The following is a 21,369-nucleotide window of genomic DNA, read 5'->3' on the forward strand; positions in this document are numbered from 1 at the left end:
GACAGGAAGGGGCCAGGGACAAGATATCCCCAAGATCTATAACCCACCCCCACCCCCACCCCCCACCACCCAAGGCCTTCTTCCAGAACCTCCCAAAACAGTGCCACCAGCTGGGGACCTAGTGTGCAAGCCGTGAGTGCCTGGGGACATTTCATATTCAAACCAGAACAGTGTTTCTGTTCTAATCTCAGCAAACTGAGTCTCAGAACTACAAGACGTAATTAAGAGAAGACTGTCTCTGGCTTTGTATGTTGTTGGGAGATGTGACTTTCCAACTTCAGCCAGGTTGAGTAGAATATGTGAATGTTTCTTGAGGGGACAATTTAGTGGACTGTGGTGAGTCTGTTTCCCAGATTGCTTGGATGTGGGTCCCTTCTCAGCAGGGAAAAACCAGCACCCCTCATTCTCCCTGCCCATCTTCTCTTTCACATGACCGTCTTCTTACAGCAATGCCAGTCTCATTGGGTTAGGAACCTGCCCTAATGCAGTATGACCTCATCTTAATGCAAACAGTTCCGTATGCAACAACACTAGTTCCAGAGAAACTCACATTCTTGGGTCCTGGAAGTTAAAACTGCAGTGCTCTTTTTGAGGACGTAATTCAACCTGTAAATCCAAGAAACCCATTAGCCCAATTCAACCCATTCAGTCCTCCTGCTACAGGGGATGAATTGAAGAGTAGGCAGTCTGTGGTGTGGGACCTTGACAGCACTGTTCAGAAGCCGGTGCCTGATTGCTCTGTGCAGGGTTCTCTCAAGAAGTTTGCTCGGGTCCGGGCTCCTCTGGGACTTAGGTGTATTCTTGGCCTGCACCGTCCTCATGTATTTATTTGCCAAATGGAGAAATTACCTTTTCTAACAAAGCTTCTTTTTGCGCCATAATCCTCCATAAGAATGTCCACAAAAACAACCTGTCATTTGTCAGTTCAGTTTGACAAATACGTGCGCTCTCCACTGGGGGCAATGCTTTGAGTCAAGTGCAATCCTTTGGGCAAGTGCAATCCTTGAAAGTACAATCAGTAATGGTTCAAGTTAGCATTGTCTTCATATGATGGCCTGTATACTGTATTGATTTCCCTTCAGTTTGTGTGAATAAGTGGATTTAGATTAAGTGCAACAAAGTGCATGCAGTCCCATTGCCAGTGGAATAAAACCATTGCAGACATTTGTTTTTAAAATGCAACTGAAGGCTCCTTGATCCTGTTTTTGAGAAATTGAACCACATTATTCTTTTTTTCACTTTTCACACAAGCCTGAGTAACTTTGATATTTAGTTCAAATAGGCTGTCTTACAGACTGGGTAGCAAGTGGAATGTGACCACACCACTGTCACACGGTGAGGAGGCACACAGCTCATGGGGCAGCTCGAAGCTGCAGCATGAATCACCCATGGATGGCATGTTAACATCTCCACTCATGTCCATCACTGCCTCACTTGGATACTACCAAAAAGTACTCATAGAGCAGTGTCTACCTAATCAAGGAGGAGAGTGCTGCAGAGTGCTCCTAGCGTGCTAGCACTCAGAAATGGTACTACTGGAGAAATAAATTGCCTGGCGTAATGAAAGGGTGAATCTAAAAGTCAAGGTCAGTGTAATTATTAAATAAATGAAATATATCATTAGCATACTGTGATACAAGGAGAATTATCTTAAAAGGGGAAAGAAAATGTGCAACATAGAAACTGTGGATTTAGCAGATTACCATGAGCAAAATGATTTTGACATCAGAGAATTGTTTTCATATGATAGGAGCAGAGGTGGGTGGCTCTAGAATCTCTTGATTTCGCAGCTCAATAAAGTCATCAAAACCCTAGTCACCAAGCCCAGTGGCTCACACCTAGAGGTAGAGATCTGGAGGATCAAGATTTGAGGCCAGCCTGGACAAAAAGTTGGTTAGATCTCATATCAACCAACAAACCAGGCATGGTGGCTTGAGCCAGCTAAAGCTAAAAAGAGCAGTGGAGCATCTGCCTAACAGGCACAAAGTCCTGAGTTCAAACTCTTGTACTGCTAAAAAACAAATGAAAGCCAGATTCTTGTGTGTGTGTGTGTGTTGCTATAAATTGAACCCAGGGCCTTGTATGTGCTCGGCAAGTGCTCTACCACAAAGCTTTATCCCCTACTCTGAAACCCACATTCTTTTTTTATTACTATACATTAATTGTACAAAGTGATGGGCTTCATTGTTACATTTCCAAACATGCATATAATGTACTTTATCATTCACTCTCTCTGTTGCCTTATCTTCCCTCCCCAGTTTTGCCTTTCATATCCTTAATAGTCCCCCTTTTATTTCTCTCTGTTGCCTTATCTTCCCTCCCTAGTTTTGCCTTTCATATCCTTAATAGTCCCCCCTTTTATTTTCATGCCCTCCCTCTCCCAATCCCTAGATTTCACATATGATACTTATCTTTGTGAGACTGACTTATTTTACTTAGCATCTCCAGTTCCATCTATTTTCGTGCAAATGACATGATTTCATTCTTTTTTGCAGTCGAATAATATTCCATTGTGCATATGTGTGTGTGTGTGTGTGTGTGTGTGTGTGTGTATGTATATTACATTTTCTTTATCCATTCATCCCTTGGTGCACATCTACAATGATTCCATAATCTGGCTATTGTGAATAGTGCCACAAGAAATATGGGTGTGCATGTAAGCTATAAGCTGACTTTGATTCCTTTACGTATGTACCTAGACGTGATATGGCAGGATGATATGGCAGTTCTATTTTTAGTTTTTGAGCAGTCTCCATACTGATTCCTGCAGTGGCTGCACTAATTTCCCTTCCTACCAGCAGTGAATAAGAATTACCTTTCTCCCCCACTCCCCATCCTCCTGCATTTGTTGTTTGTTTTCTTTTTCTTTGTTTTCTTGATGACAGCCATTCTGATTGGGGTGAAATAGAATCTCAATGTAGTTTTGATTTGCATTTCCCTGATGGCTAAAGATGGTGATTATTTTATATACTCATTGGCCATTTGTCCTTCTTCATTGGCAAAGCATCTGTTCAGTTTATTGCTCATTTATTGATTATTTGATTGTTTTGGTGTATAATTTTTTGAGTTCTTTATGTATTCCGATGTTAATCCTCTGTCAGATGAATAGCTGGTAAAGATTTTCTCTTCTTCTGTAGGCTGTCTCTTCACTCTGAAACCCTTAAAAAATTGTTGTGAAAATAAGGTGAGAGTGCCTGAATCCTAGGCTCATTCAGATAGGCAAGGTACCTCAAGTTAATCCAAAACCAAAAACAAACGTCTCCCCCCGCCGGTTCTCAACATCTCTCTGGCTATGACTCCTACAAGCTGTAGGCCTTCCTTGCTCAGAGGCTACCTGAGGGCAGTTATGAGCACATCGCTCTGAGGACAGTAGTACCTCCGGCACTCTTGCGGCCACTGGTGAATGCACCCATGTGTGGGCCAGTCACACAGAAGCCTGCCTTTACTTCACAGTGGCCCACCATCAACTAAAGTGGGCCTCCTCCTGTTCTGGCTTCATTCCTAGGTCTGCTGTCACCAAGTAGTATAAACTGGGTGGTTTAAACAACACAACAAAGATTTATTCTCTCACAGTTCTGGTGGCTAGCAATTGGAAATAAGGTATAGCAGGACCCTGCACCCTCTGAGCGCCAGGGGAGGCCTTCCTGGTCACAGGAGGTTATTTGGCAGGCCTTGCTCTTCCCTGACTTGCAGTTGCATAACTCTAGTCTCTGCTTTTGTACTGGTATGGTGTTGTTTCTGTGACTCTGCCTTCAAGTGCCTATCTTATCAGGACACCAGTCACATAGGATTTGTGGCCTGCCCTTCTGTAGTATGACCTATCTTAACACAGCCAGTTCCATCTGTAGCAACCCTAAATAAGTTCAGATTCTTAGACCCTGGAAATTAAGATTTCAACTTCAGACCCTCCCTCTACTCACCCACTGTCTCCCTGCCACCAATACTCAGCACCCTTCTTTTGTAGTAAATCGTTGAAGTTTCCAGTGCACTGGAACCTACAGGGCTCCATCATGTAGGTTAGCTTAGAGCCAGCTTTGCCTGTCTACACACACACACACACACACACACACACACACACACACACACACACAACTACTCTTCTCTCTCTTGCCCTTGGCCTTTGGATATACCAAGAAAACCAGCTTGCCTTCCCACGTAGACATCAACTCCTTCAGAATTTTGTTCTGTGCTACCTACTCTCTGGCCAAGCATCACTTCCCTCCACCTTTTGTTTACATGATTAAGGATCTCTGGATCTGGCCAGTTCAGTGGCCTGTGATTTTAGCCTGTATCTTAGACACTTAAAAAAATACATATGTGTGTGTGTGTGTGTCCATGCATATATATGTATGGCAGCTATGTTTAGATCTTTGATCAATTTTGTTTTCGCAGTCCCCCCCACCCAACACACTTTTTTATTTTGTTTTTGTTGTAGTACTGGGGGTTGAACTCAAGGACTTGTGCATGCGAGGCAACCAGTTTACCTCTGAGCTACATCCCCAGCTCACTTAAAAAACACACAGAAAACCCACTCTATGGTTATGTTTATTGTCTCTTTTCACCTCCACTGTCTCTTGATGGCTGAGTTCTTCTAATAAATAACATGGCTAATAGTATCCTATATTTGCATAGAATTTTTACAAACATTATTTTGAAAAGACACTTACCTGTGAGGGTGCCAATTAGTTATGATGGCATCAGTGTTCTAGCTAAGGAATCCAAGGCTCTTCTAGGCTAGGTGCCCGTGGACTTGGTGGGTGGTGAGCAATGGTGACTGGAATCCTGAAGTAAATCAAAATTTGTATTGCTCAGCCAATATTTTTATCCAATACAAGCAAGGGAGTGCCCCGGTGGATAGAGAGAAGGGACACAGCCTGTCTTGTGCTTATTAGTAGTGACAGCAAAGGGCTAGGGAGCATTGGTATCTAATCTACCTTTCCCACCATCACATGTAGGGAAGAATTAAACTGAATTTACAAATGACTAGATTCCAAGAAAAGGAATCAATATTGTCGTTATTGTTTTTATTGAGGATATCTGTAGACCGAGTTACAATAATGCTTTGTGTTTAGCTGATGAGTATGGCGTGATCATGCTAGTGGATAAAATACTAACTTGTTTCCATTCTGGATGGTGGATGACTGCTGATAGTAATGGATGGTTCCGGCTCTGCCTCTTGGGTATTGGTCCCTCAGCCACCAGAGAAGCCCTGTCTCCTTGCCTGAGACATCCCTGACCTAATGATCCAGCAACTACAGGGGCACAGTCTGTCTGGCAAGCAGGGATCGCTGGGCCAGCTCCTGAATTTTCCTTCCAGTGGTCAGTGCCCCATGCCAGCTGTGTGTTAGGTATTTTGAATATGGTGCTTGTTAAACACGTGTAGAAGGTAGTGGGGAAGGGAACCTTCACTTACTAAGGACTAACACTCCAGGACTGTCATTGGTGCGTTTTCATTATATTCTTTTATTTAATTCCCACAACAGCTCTGGATAGGAGACATTTTTCTCCTCCATTTAACCACTGAGAAAATTACAGATGTGTAGGAGATACCATGGACAACCAGTAAGTGTTGAAGCTGTTTGGCTCTTCAGACAGTATGGGAATGCCAGCCCCATTTTACAGATGCATAAACTAAGGCAGGGAAAAATTCTCAGACTCGTTCACCTTAAAGTGCATTCATAAGGGGTGCTCAGTGAAGAACATGTGTGCCAGGGAAATGAGACAGTTCATACAATAAAGACACACACAGACGTGCTGGAAGGGTGCTCTGGAACTGGAGCTCAAGGAACAATATTTAAAGGGATGCACGTGAGGGACCCATCGTCTGTCATCTACAGCCTGACTACACCTTGCCATCCTACCAATGCAAGAAACAGCCCGTGTAAGCAAGGACCCAGTATACTCGGCATCTATCTAAAACAGCTAAAGGTCTGTTTCTGTATTGGGAAACAGACTTGTGGGTAAAATAAACATTTGCTTCTTTTTAGAAAATTTTCCTCCTTTTTACTTCCATCTGCTCGCTGTTGCAAACAAGAGCTAATCAGCTGAGCAGAGACCAGATGTGCTGTGACGGCTCCCAAAATGGGTCTCTCTCTGCCTGACAAAGGGGGATGACAGGAGATGGTTGCCATAACAACCAGCTTACACCAATGTAGAAATATTGCAGGCTTTTTGCATCCAGTCTTGACTTCATTAATTATGCCGTTCCTAGCTAAGTGATACGATAATGCTATTTCCGTAGGCACTGCCAAGAATAGAGATGACAAATGAGATATTTTGTGTGGAAGGGCTGAGAAAGCCATAAAACACTAGAGTGCAGAAATATTGTTATTGTCACTGTTCCTATTTTATTTCCTAAGCTGTAACTAGGGAGTTTGGGTCTCAAATTAGAGCTAGCATTTACTGAGTACTTACTATGTGCCAGGTGCGAAATATTTTATATGTACTGACTGATTTGTAATCCTCACAACAAACCTGTAAAGCCAGCATTGTTATTAGCTTAATAACAATGATAAAGGAAAAAAGTTATGGAAAGTAACCATCTTGCCCTTGGACCAGTTACTAGGTGATGCCACTAGAATTTGAATCCAGATGTTTGGCTGCAAGTCATCATTCTTAGTCCTAGAAGGAATTGTTCAATTGTGAATGCCAGTGTACTAGATAAGATGTGAGCCTTGGTGGGCTTTTTTCCAATTATTTTCAATAGGAATTATCCTTCCTGGTGTCAATCTAAAAGAAGTGATAGACAAACTGACTCACCCAAGAGTTTATGCTGGAATAGCCCTAGGGGTGTGTGTGTGTGTGTGTGTGTGTGTGTGTGTGTAATCAGAGATTCCGTGGCAGAGGCTGAGGTAAGGGAGGCTTTTAAAGAAAGAAAGAAGAACATGAAGGGCTGGGGATGTAGTTCAGGGGTTTTCAGAGTAGAGCACTTGTCTGGTATGTGCGAGGCCTGGATTTGATCCCTCATACCACCAAAGAGGGAGGGAGGGAAGAGAAAGAGGGAGAGAAGAGAAAGATAGAAAGATAGAAGGGGGGAGGAGGAGGAAGAGAGGAGAGGAGAGGAGAGGAGAAGAAAGGAGAAGAGAGAAGAGAAGAGAAGAGAAAACACACAGGTGACAGGGGCTTATTCCAGAAGGTGATGCCAGTCATTAGAGCAGATGGTGTGTGTCAAGCAGGTAGCTAGCTGTTCTTGTGCTGTTTGATGTCCTTGTGTGGATCATATAACAAGCAAAAGTTTGGGAAAAAAATTCCTGTGGAATGTGTTGGGACAGGCATAATGCCTGGGTGCCTCTTCTTTGACATAAGTAACTTCATTTTGGTATTATGACTTTCACGCTAGTATGTTGAGGAAAACCTAATATTTCAGCACAACACCAGAAACCAATGTAATTAATGCTGAAGGGAAGAATCTGGAAAAAATAAAGTTCTTGAGGATTGAATTTGGGAGATTTGCATTTTAGTCTTAGCTCTGCCATTCATTGTTTAAAATGAATTTTAATGCAGCTTCAGTTTGGGTAAAAAAATGCTAAGAGCACAAACTTTGGAGTCAGCTTTGGATGCTAACCCATTAGTTAACAATGTCAGATAAGTTTCTGAATATTTCTGATAGTAAAATGGGGAGACCTTAAAACGTGAAATAAGGAGGGGGGAAAAACTGCCTTCAAAGACAAAACACAGCAATGTGCTGAAAGTATCTGGATCGGTACCCAGCACAGTAAGTACTTTAAAAATGGTGGTGGCCTATAAGGACACAATCAAAAGGCACCAATCACAAGGAGCAGACCCTTGCCAGACATTGCATATGCTTGTTCTACACTTGATCTTGAACTTCCAACCTCCAGAACTCTGAGAAACACATTTCTGATTTTTATAATTAAAACAATGGTGGCATTATTGCTCCAGTTTCCACCCTTGTGGAACCTGTTCTCATGGGTAAAATGAACAGCTAGCTTGGGTAGCCTCTGCCTCTAAGTCCCCTTCTGTTTCACAAAGACTATTTGTTGTGTAGGGAGAAAACCTTCTCTCTGCTCTCCTATCCCATGGCTTTGGTGTTCTGTGGATAACTGGGGTGGGACTTCACCAAGGTCTCAGTAAGGTGAATGGGTAATGGTGGCATGGCCTTTCTGGTCCATGTTACCTCGCTGGGGATTGCTGGGGCATAGCTCAGTGATAGAGCACTTGCCTAGTATGCACAGGGTCCTGGGTGTGTGCTCTCCCTCCCTCCCTCCTTCACTCAGACACACACACACACACACACACACACACACACACACAGAGCCTGGGAATCTTGTCTCGTCATGGTAAGGAACAGAGGCATTGGACTGTCAGGAAATTCAAACTAGAGGCTTAGAACTGCAGCTGTTTGGTCTTAGGACTGGCAGCCTTTCCCTAACAGCATCCATCTGGGAGCTTCTCTGGCTTCTGCTGTTCCCTGGCTTCCTCCAGGCACCTGTGTCAGCCTCTGGGGCAGGAGTTGCACCCAGCTTGCTCTGGGGCTGGCCCTGCTGCATCTGCAGAGTGGATTGGTCTCCTAAGGCCCAAACCAGGGCCCGGCTGAAGGGCCAGGGCCTGCGAGAATGAGCAGGTGTAGACATACTTTGCCCTTGGCTCCAGCACCACTTCCCTCTCAGCTAGAGCTCTGTGGGGAAGTTGAGTCATATGTCAGTGAGGAGGAGGGGGGTGGCCCTGTAGGTGGTGATGACATGTCACCACCCTCCCCGGGCAGTCTAAGTATAGGACCCCATCTGAGGGCTTCAGATTCCAGATGTGTGGGAGCACGTGAGCACAGAACAGAGGTCTCACACCCTCTCCACCCAGGCTGAGTAGAAAGTGCCAATGCAACAGCCTTCAGAAGCCAGTGAACTTTCCAGGCTGGCCTCCCACCCCTCCATGGGAGGTGAGAACGGTCAAGGCATCTGCTGTCTCCCTTCTTTGTCCTATTCCCGCAGGAGCAGAAGAGCTGGCTAAAGGAACATCAGAGCCTGCCCTAGCCCTGCCTGAGCTCTGTGCCCAAATTACCTGGTGGCTGCCTATATGTGGGACAAAGACTCGACCCATGGAAGGGAACCTGCCCCGAAGCAATGAGTGGTCAGAAGAAAACCAAGGGAGGAGGCAGTCAGCATGAGCAAGGGACCCTAGGGAGACCTGGGGTAGGATGACTCAGGAGCAGGCATAGATGAGGAGACTATAGCTTATCTCACTGTCTTCTGCCCCAGGGATTTTCCACAGCTTTTTTAGCTTTAGAAAATTAAACAGAATCACTCTGCTAGGAAGGTGTGACATTCCCAAGGGCATTCCTGATTCTCATAGTGCTAGCAGCTTGGGTAAGGACAGAAACCAGAGACCACTTGCAGCTGAAAGCGGGTGCCCCAGCAGGAGCGCCGTGGTAATCTGTTGATTGCATCCCTTCCTGTTTTTCCGGTAGCATGGAGGAGAAAGATATTTTTTCCCTCACTGGTTTCTTGTGGTGGGTGCGTGCTTAGTTCTATGTTCTGTTAGTTCTGTTAGTTCTGTGGCTAATTCACTGGGTGTCCTGGGGCAAATTTCTTAACCTTTCTGAATCTGTTTCTTCAGAACCAGGGTAATGGTGCCTGACTAACAGGCTATAAAATAGTTCCCCTGTTACGAGGATCTCACTCCGAAGGGTGCTGGGGAACCATAGAGTTTGCCCCCAGTTTGATTTTGAGTCATCTGTGTGACTTTGGGCAAGTCAACTAACTAACTCCCCACTTGGCACCTCTGTTTCCTCTTCTGTTGAATGAGGGAGTTCTAGGTACCTTGCCTGTCCATCTCTATGGGAGGAAGCTGCCGTAGCAGGGAGCACAGGGGACACCTGAGCCTCCAGGCAAATATGCCTCATCAGGAGTCTCTTCAGACAGGAGGACATAGACACAGTCTGGCATGCTGGTCCACCTTCCACGGGGATATCAAGCCTGATTCTGAGGAGAAAGGATTTCACCACTCAGGGAAGGAAAGGGGACCCGTTCCGAGGGCTTCAGGGGATTTAGGTGCAAATATCAGTTGAGTGCTGCCCCACTGTCCTCCCACCGTCATGGGAAGCTGGTGTCCTGCAAGCTTGCTCTGTGTTTTATTTATCTAAAGACTTAAGCTGAATATTACAACTCTGCAAAAAAGACTTGTACAACACCATGTTTTAATTACAGTTATTGCTGAGGTTCCTAAGAGCGGTCCAATTTAAATCATTTCCAGCAATTTCTCAGTGTACAAAATATTGATTAAGTCCTATGTTTTATGAAAGGACAAAAAAAGTCAATTCCAGTTCATCTAGTCCACGTTTCTTTTATAAAAATACCTAAGATAGCAAATGTATTCTCCCCTGAAGTTATATTTCGTCCTAGGGAGGCTACTTCTTTTGAATATTCAGTATCTTAGCTTGTAACAGCTTAAGGTGCTTGAGTGGAAAACAGGGAAGGTAGTTGCCACTGGAATATTTATCACTGCAATTTCTGATTCCAGAGAAGTTCTATTTAGAAATCTTTACGATCAATAATATTATCAATTATTCTGTGTGAACTGTGTAAGCAACATTAAGAATCCTGTTTGCCTTCCCCTCAGTCCATCTTATTTACCAGGCCATTGCCTGCACTTTGGGGCTCAAGGTCAGCCAAGGATTAATAGCCGTAGGTCTATTTGCCTTGCCTCTTATTTAGCTGAATTTAGCTCTTGAGATAACAGCATTTTGCCTGTGAACTTGAATGAAATTTTAATCTTGGTCTTTGGTTTTAATTTTGGATTGCATGATCAATTCTAGTAGGAAGAATAGGAAGAACACAGAAAGCAAATCTAATTACATTTTTAATAACATTTAAAAATATTAGTGGAGAAATGATATAATCTGAACAAGACCCATTATATTTTGAGTTTGAGTAAATTATTTTTAGGAGACCAAACATTATTATTTGCTTGAAGGCATTAGTTAAAATAACATTATTGAAAGAGATTTTAGGCCAGCAACTCTTTGATATATGATTTGATAAGTGGCTTGAGTTAAATATCTTGTTGGAGAAATCTAGGTTTTCTGAATCTGGGAACACTGAGTGTGGACAGTTGCTGTCCTTGGACATCTTGTCAATCCAGATGTTCTCTGATAATGAAGACCTTGAAATGGGGACAGACAGCCTATGCCCTCAGGATCTTAGAGTCTGGAACTTTCTGTAAAAGGCAGAGGGCAACTCTCCTCCCATCCTGGGGGGGCCTCATCAGTGAGCCTTTGGTCTGGACTGAAATGAAGCTGCAGTTGTGGGGCCCTCATGAATCACAGGATTCCCAGGAAGTGAAAGTGCTCCCCAATCCTTGCCCTGGCAGCAGAAAGGGGTAGAACTGGTCGGAGGATTCTTGCATTCTTTTTGTATTAACTCCTGGGGACCTAGTTTTATAACCAAGACACCACCTCTAACCAACTAGTTTGTGATAAAGAATCCTAACAGTCAACAGATACCCTGAACGAAGGAAACACATTCTTGAAAGTCCAAGTCACAGTTAACTTCAATATTTGTACTCTCAAAACAAAAATAAAATGAAAGACTTCTTCTATCACAGGACTAATTCGTGCACCCTATAGACATTTTAGAAAATGCAAAATGTCTTAAATAAATAATATTCCCCATATACCATTGACCCTCTGGTACCTACTATTGATGTTTTGGTGCAGTAAAAAAAAAGCTGAATAACCAACATTTTCATAGACAGTACTTCAGATGAGATCCTCCAGAAAGGGCTTGCTCTGTTTGCATGGCAAGAAGAGGGGCAGAAAGCCTAAATATTTTGTCAAAATCACCCAGTGAGGTGAGGCAAAGCCAAAACAAAGGTGCTGGGCTCCTGGATTTTCTTGCATCAGCCTGAAGCTCTCATCTCTCTATGGCCCAAAGGCTGTTCTCTGGTGTTTGAGAAAGAGATCAATGTCTTCAGCAGAACTCAGCTGGTTGTGTCCAAGTATGGACAAGGACTTGGGGAGTACCAAAACAGATGTGTTACCAAGTTGCAAGTCCCCCTGAACCCATGCAGGCGGAGGGAGGAGCCCGCTCTGTGGGGCAGGAGGAAGTGACTCAGAAAGCTTTAAGGAGTCTGGGACTATGGAACCTGTTAACCTGAAGACGTCTAAAGCAACCTGCCCTGCAGTAGGGGAAATGGACTGGCATTTGCTCCAAAGGGCAGTTTAGCTAAACCAGTAGTGAAAACTTCTTTCTTGTCCTTGTCCCTTCCAGAAAGAAAAGCTTATGGAAGCCAAGGTGGTTACAACTGACGATTGGGAAACTTAAGCCCTTCTCTGGGTGAAATAGCCAGTGGCGTTGAACACTAAGGCTACAGTGCATAGATATTGGTCATAATCCCAGCATTAGCTTTTCCTCTCCTGGAATAAGCAGCTGTGTAGTCTAAGTGCACAGAAGAGCCATAAATTCGCATTTCAAGGTAGGAGCCTGGACATGCTCCATTAACCAGCATCCAGACAATTGCTCTGTTGTCTAAGTTCATCTTCCTTAACGGAGGCATCAGCACAGCAATCGGCATCTTTTCGTAGACCTTAAGACCTTCTACAAAATATTGGTGATAACGTCTCCTCAAGTTTCCAACCATTCTGTTCAATGCCCCCAGAATAATTTAGTCCGCTCTAGCTAATTTGCACGGGGACGTTAGCCTCTCAGTTTGAGATACTACCCAAGGTCACTTACTTGGAAATTGTGAACATTTAATACTAAAGCTGGAAGTACAGTAGAGATTATTCACCTCCATCTTCTTGGCATTTTATGGACCAAAAAGTGTTCTGAATTGTTAAGTTTGAGGCAGCCTGGGCTACATAGCAAGTTCAAGACCCTGTCTCAAAAAGCCAAGGCCTGGGGATGTGGCTCAGTGGTAGAATGCAAAGCAGGAGCAAGGCTCTGGGTTTGAGTCCCATACTGAAAAAAAAAAAAAAAAGTCCTGAGCATATCAGTAACTGTTTACATCTGGTTAGGGGTGGAGTCAAACCCACTTTGAAGTAGCAAAATGACTTCCCATACACAGCACCATCATTCTCCTTGTCACCCAGGGTCAAAGTGTCAGTCTTCATTGATGTGTCTCTCCCCTTTGCCTCCCATGTGAAGTCACACTCTAGTCCTGTGTGTCTTCCTTGGAACTCTCTCTTACTCCTGTTCCACCCTCCCACCCCATCGCCACCCCTCATTCACTCCTTGGCTGGAAGCACAGGCTCCAGGTGACAGAGAGCACATGCTTGCCATGGGCAGTCTCCTTTGTGGGGTGGTAAAGCGAGGAGGAGCAGTGTGAGAAGTGAGGTGTTTGGGGACCTGGCCTTCAACCTGTCTCTTTCCACCTGTGTAGTATGACTGACTTAGCAAAGGTGGAAAGCCTGGTTGGGTCAATGCACTTACCTGTCATTGCCGCTTTCCTTGTTAGCAGAATCAAAGACCATTTGACCTTCCCAGTATCCTTAACTCAGCATCACTTTACCTGGAGACAGTGTACTAAGGGAAAGAGCAGTATGTTTTCTTCTTAAAGAGGTGCTTATACATTTTTGTGTTACATTGATATCGAATCTACTTTCTGGATTTCTGGGTCTACTTCAGTCAGGACACTTCCCCTGAGAGCTTCTTTAAACTCACCTGTACCCACAGCAAGAGCCATTCTTTAGGACTGAGGAGGAGCAGTCCTGATCAAGAGGCTGTCAGGAAAGATGGAGTTTAGGGGACAAGGAATCTCAGAAATGTGGTTAGTTTAGTTAAAATATGAGTGTTGACGCCGATCGACTTAACCACGTAGGTAACGCTTATTGTATGGCAATGATTGCTTTACTTTTCCTGCTCCCCTCCTGGGTTCCAATCCAGCCCTGACAGTTGCTAGCTGTGTGACTCTGGATAAGCTGTTCAGTTGTCCTGTGCCTCAGTTTCCACTGCTACAAAAGGAGATAGTAGCACCTACTTCACAAAATTATTATAAAGATTAAATTGCACATTTGACTTTTCCTCCCCAGGGTTTAGTACCATGCCTGGCTCAAGGTTATGAAATAATTGTGAATTACTTTATTAGCATAATTTTCTATAAACTTCCTTGGAAAGCTGAGCTTAAAGAATTTCTTTGTCACGTGATAAGCTGTTTTGGGAGTTAATCAAACTGAGTTGAGGTAGTGTCTGTGTACAAAGAGCAGTTGAAACCAGATAAATGTTTCAAATATTTTACAATAACACTCAAGGAATGTCAGGATATCTCAGTTCAACACTCAGATACATTCTTAGAATTGTCTTCTGTGTCCTATTCAAGATGGCTAGAAGTCGATTTGAATTTCTCCCTGGAAGTTGGAGACTGTGGGTTCTAGGCACTTCCAGTTGTCTTGCTCAGCCAGCAGTGGTCTCCTTTTCTAAGCATTTGGAGTCTACTGCCTTTATTGGACATGTTAGTATACTCTCTAAGGACAACTCTCTAAGGTTGTCATGGCCTGTCATTTAATTATTAGAGGCTGAGGAAGGCTAGAGTCTATTTCTCTTTTTCTCACAGGGTCCATCACAGTGTCACAAACAAAAACGGTGAACTATCTGCTGATTGATAGGTCTAAAATTATGTTTGTCCCACACTTTTGAAAATGTCATTTCTGAAAGGAAGGTGTTGAATAGCCTTCTCTAGAGATCTTTGTAAATAGTGAGGTTCTCACCTGACTGGGGTGAAGAAAGTGAGGTCTTTGGGGGCGATGCAATGACTTCTGAGTCCAAAATTGAAGTTATTTGAACTTTACTTTGAATGCATGTTTGAAAAAAAAGGTGTTGTAAGTATGACAGGATATTCTATGACAAGACATTCTATTCAGACAAAGGGCCTGGGGTCAGGCCAATGATGCAAGTATAAAGAAAAACCTCCTGTTCAGAAACTGGAAGATAAAGGTAAATGGCAATTGTAAGATCAAGAGCTCAAAGTCTAAGATAAGAGAGCAGGCACATTTTGCCAGTACTTGCAAGACCAATAAACTGGCATGGAAGAGAGTAGGTGCGTTGTTTTCTATCACTGCTGTAGTAATGCCAAAATCTAGGGGCTAAAACAATATATATTTCTTAGTGTCTGTCTTGGTCCATTTCCTGCTGAGTACCTGAGGCTAGGTAATCTATAAAGCACAAAATTTATTCCCTCACCATTGTAGAGGCTGGGAAGTCCAAGATCACTTTGTCTGGTGAGGATCTTCTGACTGTGTCCTCCTGGAAGAGAGCCTTCAACTCTTGCAAGCCCTTTTCCCAGCGGCATTAATCCATTCATGAGGGGCAAGCCTATGACCTAACACACCCCAAAAGGCCCGCCTCCCAGCACTGTTGCACTAGGGGTTGTTTCCAACACATGAATTTCGGGGGACACATTAAGATCATAGCGCTTCTGTAGGTCAGAAGTCCACAAGGAGTTTTATGGGATCAAATCATCTCCATCGATGTCTCCCAGACATCCAAGACTTAAAAGCTCCAGCTTTGCATCCCAAACCTGCTTCTCCTCTGTCCTCTGCATCTTAGTAAATACCAATCCTACTCTGGAAGTCGCTCAGGTCAAATGCTTTGGAGTCATCCTCAGCTCTACTTTCTGATAAGCCCCAGCCAACAAATACCAGTTGGCTTTACCTTCAAAATTATACCCAGAAACTGACTTTTTCTCACTGTGTCTCACCTGGATTCCTGCAGCAGCAATTTAACTGGTCTTCCTCTCATGGCCCACTTCCATCTGCCCTTAGCATAGCTGCCAGGGTAATGCTGCTGAAACGGAAGGTGGATCTGCCATCAGGTCAGTTGTCCCTTCTCACCCAGAGTAAAAGCCAAAGGCATTCAGGTATCCCGAGAAGGCAGCCCCATCACTGTACTCTCCTTGTGCTCACCAAGGCGGTGCTAGATCACCATGCATGTTTCCCATCTGCCCATGGCCAGGGGTCATCCTGGGATGCAGATTCTAGGTCAAATCCAGGCACCTGGTCACTCCACAGCCTTTCCATCCCTCCCGCCCTTCTTCCATTACCATATGGCAGTTTTGAGTAAAGGTAAGTAAAGCCTTTTCCTGTCAGACCCAAAAAGTTGATAGAAACAGATTTCTCTACAGGGATCTGTGCTCCCCCATACAGTGACAAGCCCAGGGCCACTTTCTGGTTCCACTGCTCTTGTGTCCAGTCAGGCCAATAAATATGAGGGAGCTGCAAACCAGTGGTTGGGGTTGGAGGAGGGGCAAGTGTTCTTAGAAGAAGGGAATGGGGAATGGGCTGGTTCCAATTTTTTGTTAATGACAACAGTCCTTAACACCCTCTGCTCAGTTGGTTACACTACTGGGGTTTTGTAAAACAGCCAAGCACCCATAGGGACAACTGCTCCCCAGTCAATTCAGTAGCTGAGGAGGAGGTGAAGGGTGCACACAAAGCCTTTCCTTAAAGGATGGGGACAGTGTTGTATCCACCCTGAACTTTCTTTCTCACTGCTCTTGTTACTTAGATGGTTCGATGCATTTTATTTAAGCTGGCCTGATACATTTTTAAAACTTAATGAACATGCCTGTAATTCCAGCACTTGGTGGGAAGAGTCAAGTGGATTGTGAGTTCTAGGCCAGCTTGGGCTACATGGAGAGATCCTGGCTCAAAAAACCAAAACAAATAAACAAACCAAACAAAAAATGAAAAAGAGTTAATGAGCATAGCAAATGATAAATAGTCACACACAAGTAAGGCCTGAAATATATACCTCTCATTATTGGAATTTAGTATCAGCACAGCCAAGGGAACTAAGAAGCAGGTGACTTTTTAGGACATTTGAGGTGGCAGTGGGTTGATGTGTGTGTCCTGCTTTTGTCTGATAGGTCATTGCTTGTGAGCAGCAGTATGACTCTTCCTATGACGCTCGTTGTGACGTCTGGTCCTTGGGGATCACAGCAATTGAACTGGGGGATGGAGACCCTCCCCTCTTTGACATGCACCCTGTGAAAACGCTCTTTAAGATTCCAAGGTAGGACACAAGATGGCGCTATTGACTCATTAGTGCTTTGTAAAACCGTTGTTAGAAGGATAAAAAATTGTATGCATTTTCTCTCCAAATCTAAAAAAGCCTGATTGCAAAATATATTTCCTTTTGAAAAAAACATTGAGGGGTGGCATAGGGAGAGGGTGTTCCTGAAAGATAACATACCCCAAGGAATAAGACGGCCATGGAACAAGTGCATATTTTTAGCTCTCCAATTTTCCTGAGATGTTTGTTTATCATGCTTTGCATGAGAAGAATACAAATGCAATTCAGGATTAAGTAATCTATCTAAACACTGTTGTTTTCTTTTTAACTGGTTACTTTCTCTGGTACTGGGGAAATTTGGGGGATAAAAAAAAATGCTCATTCATATTGTTGTATTCACTCAGGCCAAAGTTGAAATAGATCAGACAAATGTAACGTCACTCATATGTCTTATTCTTTATCCCTTAATTTTCACTAAATGAGAAATCGTGCTGAAAGAGGGTATTTGGAGGATATTTAAATACAAGTACATTTTCTGTACTTTGTATGCACTAGGGGTCTGTACATAGGCTTAGTTGTCTTTTACTAGAATTGGGCTGATAGGTGGTCAACTCAGGATTCTAGTTAGGGAAAGCCAAGTTATCAGGACTTCTTCCTGGACAGGGTACAGATTGATAAATAATTTGTACTTTACAAATGTCTCTTTCAAAGGAAGGCTCTGGGCAGGCTGGGAGCCATTAGCTACTGTAACAATACAAGTGTTGACCTTTCTTTATCTGCACAATCACACAGCTATCACAGCCTTTAAAAATTTCTCTTGATTGCAATTTGCATTTCTGATTAGGTCTATTTATATGCAGATGAGGCTCTCTGGCATTCATCATCAAAATGTTATCGTTTTTTATACCTAATCCAGATGTGAGCAACCACTAACCCCTATTCCAAAAATGATTCCACCCAAGCCTGGGTTAGTCTTTTTGCCTTTTTCAAAACACAAAAATGGGTCATGGTGGTCTAGGAGCAGATGAAGCACCTGGCTTTTTAAATTAACAGTCTGGCGAGTGTTCAAAGGGACGTAAGAATACAGGAGCCAAAAGCAGCATCGGGTACAGTAATGCATCAGGAAATGAGAAACAGATCTGGAATGATTTTTGTGTGTGATTTATTACAAAAGGTTTACCTCTCCCTGCTTATTCACTGTGACAATGTAATTTCCCAAATATCAGGATATCAGAATTAAGTGTGGCTTCTGATTCCATATTTGGAGATCATCTACTTGGGAATATTTGTTATTTATTTATTTTTTCTAATTTTTTGTATATAGACCCACTCTTCAAAAATTTCATAAGATGAGAAAGTGGGGGCACCTAAGGAATGTGTGAGTGCGCGCACGCACATGCATATTTCAATATACCCATCATTTCCAATGGCTCAACTTAGCCTGCTTCTATGCCCAGCCAAGCTTCTGATCTCTATCTCTCTCTCCACTTACCTCTTCCATCTTGGGAGAAGTCTTCAAATCTTCACACAAATAACTAAGATCTCTTCTTGCCTCCTGCCTCAAGAGAGAATGAGTCCCAAGAAAAGAGCAACTGGAAGAAAAGGATCAGTATCCCATCTTAGGCTAAGTCTCTGTCTCTCTTTCACTCTCAAACCTTCTGCCCTCTTACCCACCTTTAATCCTGTGCAAGTGATGGATCAGACGAGACGAGACTAGGGAGTGTCAACAATAATCGGTCAGCAGATTCTCAGTGCGACTATTTGTGCTCAGCATTTGCTATTGTCACTACTGTAATGGGTGACTGGCTTGGCATTCCTGGGTAGAAAGGAGAAAGGTTAAAAAACAAACAAAATTAGCATATTTGCTTACATGAGATAACTTGATACTTTTTCTTCCTGAATCCAGGAAGCAGTATGTTGGGTTTATATTCTCCAAGTTATTTACTTAAAAGTTATCCTGTCAATTAGAATTTCATAGTTCTCTTTGAAGGGATGTGGATTGACCAAGAATGAGTGCACATGAATTTGTGTGGTTGAGTGTGCATGTGAGTGTGTATGGTAATTTAATTTTGAGTGCCAAATATGTATCCTTTTCTTAGAAAAGCTCTTTGATGAAGAATGGAGAAGTCATGCATTTACATATTTTCAAAAGGCACTCAACTGACTTATTTGTGGGTTTCATGGGAATTAAGCTCCCTGTCCCTCTTTCTTCCTGTCCCTCTCCCTTCTTCTTTTCTCATCGTAATAGAAAAAAGCAAATCATGAATAATGACAAAAAAGTCTTTGAATCCATTTGGTTTCAGGTTTTTTTTTTTTTTTTTTTGTATTTGAATGTATGTTCCGTGTTCAGGGTCTGGGATCCAGAAACCTGTATGGCTTCCTCCTGTGGATTTCCTCACTGGCCTCTTCCCTGTGATCCTTTTCTTCCTGGAAATAACTGAGAAACTTTTTAAATAAGGGAAGAAAAGAAAACCTTGACTGAGTCAGGAAAAAGGTGACTTCCTCAAGTTACAAAGGACTTGAGACACAAAGAGCCTCACATTGCTCCACAAAGGCAGCAATGACCCAGGTTCCCAGGACACTGTCAGAAGTATGAAGCGGACCTGCCTGGGTGAGCTTGATCTCCTGCATACGGTCTGCTTGCTCGTCCCTCTGCCTCCACCCACCCTCTCCTTTCTCTTGACCTTCACATTAGAAGATGACACATAGAGTTATCATGACCTGTCTTTGAAATACTGAGTGACTCAAAATCATTCCTATGTTGCAAACACACAGAAATTATCTGCTGATTGGCCAAGCACTCACTATTTGCTGAAACTGTCAGCATGTGTCATCTTGTCTAACACATTTGCTCCAAAAAAGTCACCCTCTGTGACTGCTGACGCTCTGTCTGCTGCTGTTTTTCTCCAGAAGTTAGAAGAGAGAACAAGAATGAAAACCATTTCTCTGTACATTGGTAGATTTGACTCTCACACATGTTCTTTCTTGAGGACTCCATTAAAATTCCAAAGGCCTAGAAGGATCTTGTAGAAGACCTGGATATATATTTTTGCTTAAACAGAGATCTGTTTTCTAGATATAATTTCAAGAATCAGTAGAGTTAGAAGAAATACACAGTTGTGTTCATCTCTTGGCAACGAGGTACTTTTCCTTAGCTTTAGTCTTTGGCTAATGACCCCTTTGACCTGCACAGAGGGCTTAGAAGGTGGTAGGGAGTTGTGTGTGTTTACTGGACAAGCTCTGAAAACCACATTGTCTGAGCATTTATTTGGGGCCCAATGTGCTTCCACCTTATTCCTTGTGGGAAAACGTAGGCGATTTTCATGATTCCCAGAAGAAATGCCCTTGGCTGGAAGTGGATGGGACCGACTGGCCTGTCATTCAAGTTCTTATAGCTGGTGATTCCCCCTTCCCAAAGAGAACTTTCCCTGCAGCACTCTCTTTAAGAAAAGGAGAACAGTGATCATCACCACTTCATGCTTCAGTTTGTTTCCCTCCCTAATCTAGGTGATTCCTGAGTCACCTGTCCCCACAAGACTATCACAAACTGGATGGCTTAACACAACAGGAACTTACTCTCTCCCAGGTGTGGAGGCCAGAAGTCCAAAGTGCAGGAGTCAGCGGCAGGGCGGGGGGGGGGGGGGTGGGCAGAGAAGCCACCAGAAGCTGGGGTTCCTAGCAGGTGGCAGCCTGACTCCAAGGTTTGCCTCCATCTTCTGTGGTTGTCTTCCCTGTGTATCTGGATCCTCTTTTCTGTCTCTTATAAGGACATTTGGAATATAGGACCTATTCCAACTCAGGAAAATTCATCACGAGATCATCGCCTTAATAACTTCTGCAATGACCCTTATTTCACATGAGGTCACATCCTCATGTTCTGAATTGAGGTATCTTTTGGGATCAACATTTCTACCCACTACACCAAACTTTTGTGTTTACCAAATCCCCAGAGAAACCAATCTGGGAGCAAAATCCAGACAACTGGCTAAAGGATGACAGAGAGAATAACAGCTAAGATCTTCTGTGTGCTAACCATGTGGCAAGCACAGAGCTCTGTGTTTTGCCAGCACGAATGTGGTATGAATCCCCACAGTGACTTGGGGAGGTGGGAGCTGTCACTGCCACCTTTTCCAGATTAGAAAATCAGAAGCCCATGCAGTCTCAGCAGCTGGCCCCAAGTCCTTACCCCCTAGAGAGGAAAAATGGTTTGAGTGTGAGGAATCTGCTCCAAAGCCCACACATTTTGCTGCTGCATTGGAAAGTTAAAGCTCTTTCTTAAATTGTATTAGTTAGTTGTGAATTACGTGCTGAGCACCGAGGGGACTGAGTGTATGGAAATGAACAGAGCAGGATCCCAGCTCTTAATTAGGCTTATGACTCACATCCTTCCTGCATTCTCCATTTGAAA

The 21,369-nt window shown here is 43.5% G+C and overlaps 1 protein-coding gene across 2 annotated transcripts in view; it reads left to right on the forward strand.

The window, feature by feature from the left end:
* The window catches only part of Myo3b (myosin IIIB), a 403,151-nt gene that overhangs the window by 24,415 nt on the left and 357,367 nt on the right, over positions 1–21,369 (forward strand). The window contains exon 7 of one of the 2 annotated variants that reach the window (XM_074071072.1): positions 16,816–16,961. In XM_074071072.1, coding sequence (XP_073927173.1) covers positions 16,816–16,961 — 146 coding nt within the window. Of the gene's footprint in view, positions 1–16,815; positions 16,966–21,369 lie in introns of those variants that run through there. The other variant, XM_020188260.2, reaches the window with a different exon arrangement.

Source organism: Castor canadensis, chromosome 4 (genome assembly GCF_047511655.1).
Source record: "Castor canadensis chromosome 4, mCasCan1.hap1v2, whole genome shotgun sequence".
NCBI classification, from domain to species: Eukaryota; Metazoa; Chordata; class Mammalia; order Rodentia; family Castoridae; genus Castor; species Castor canadensis.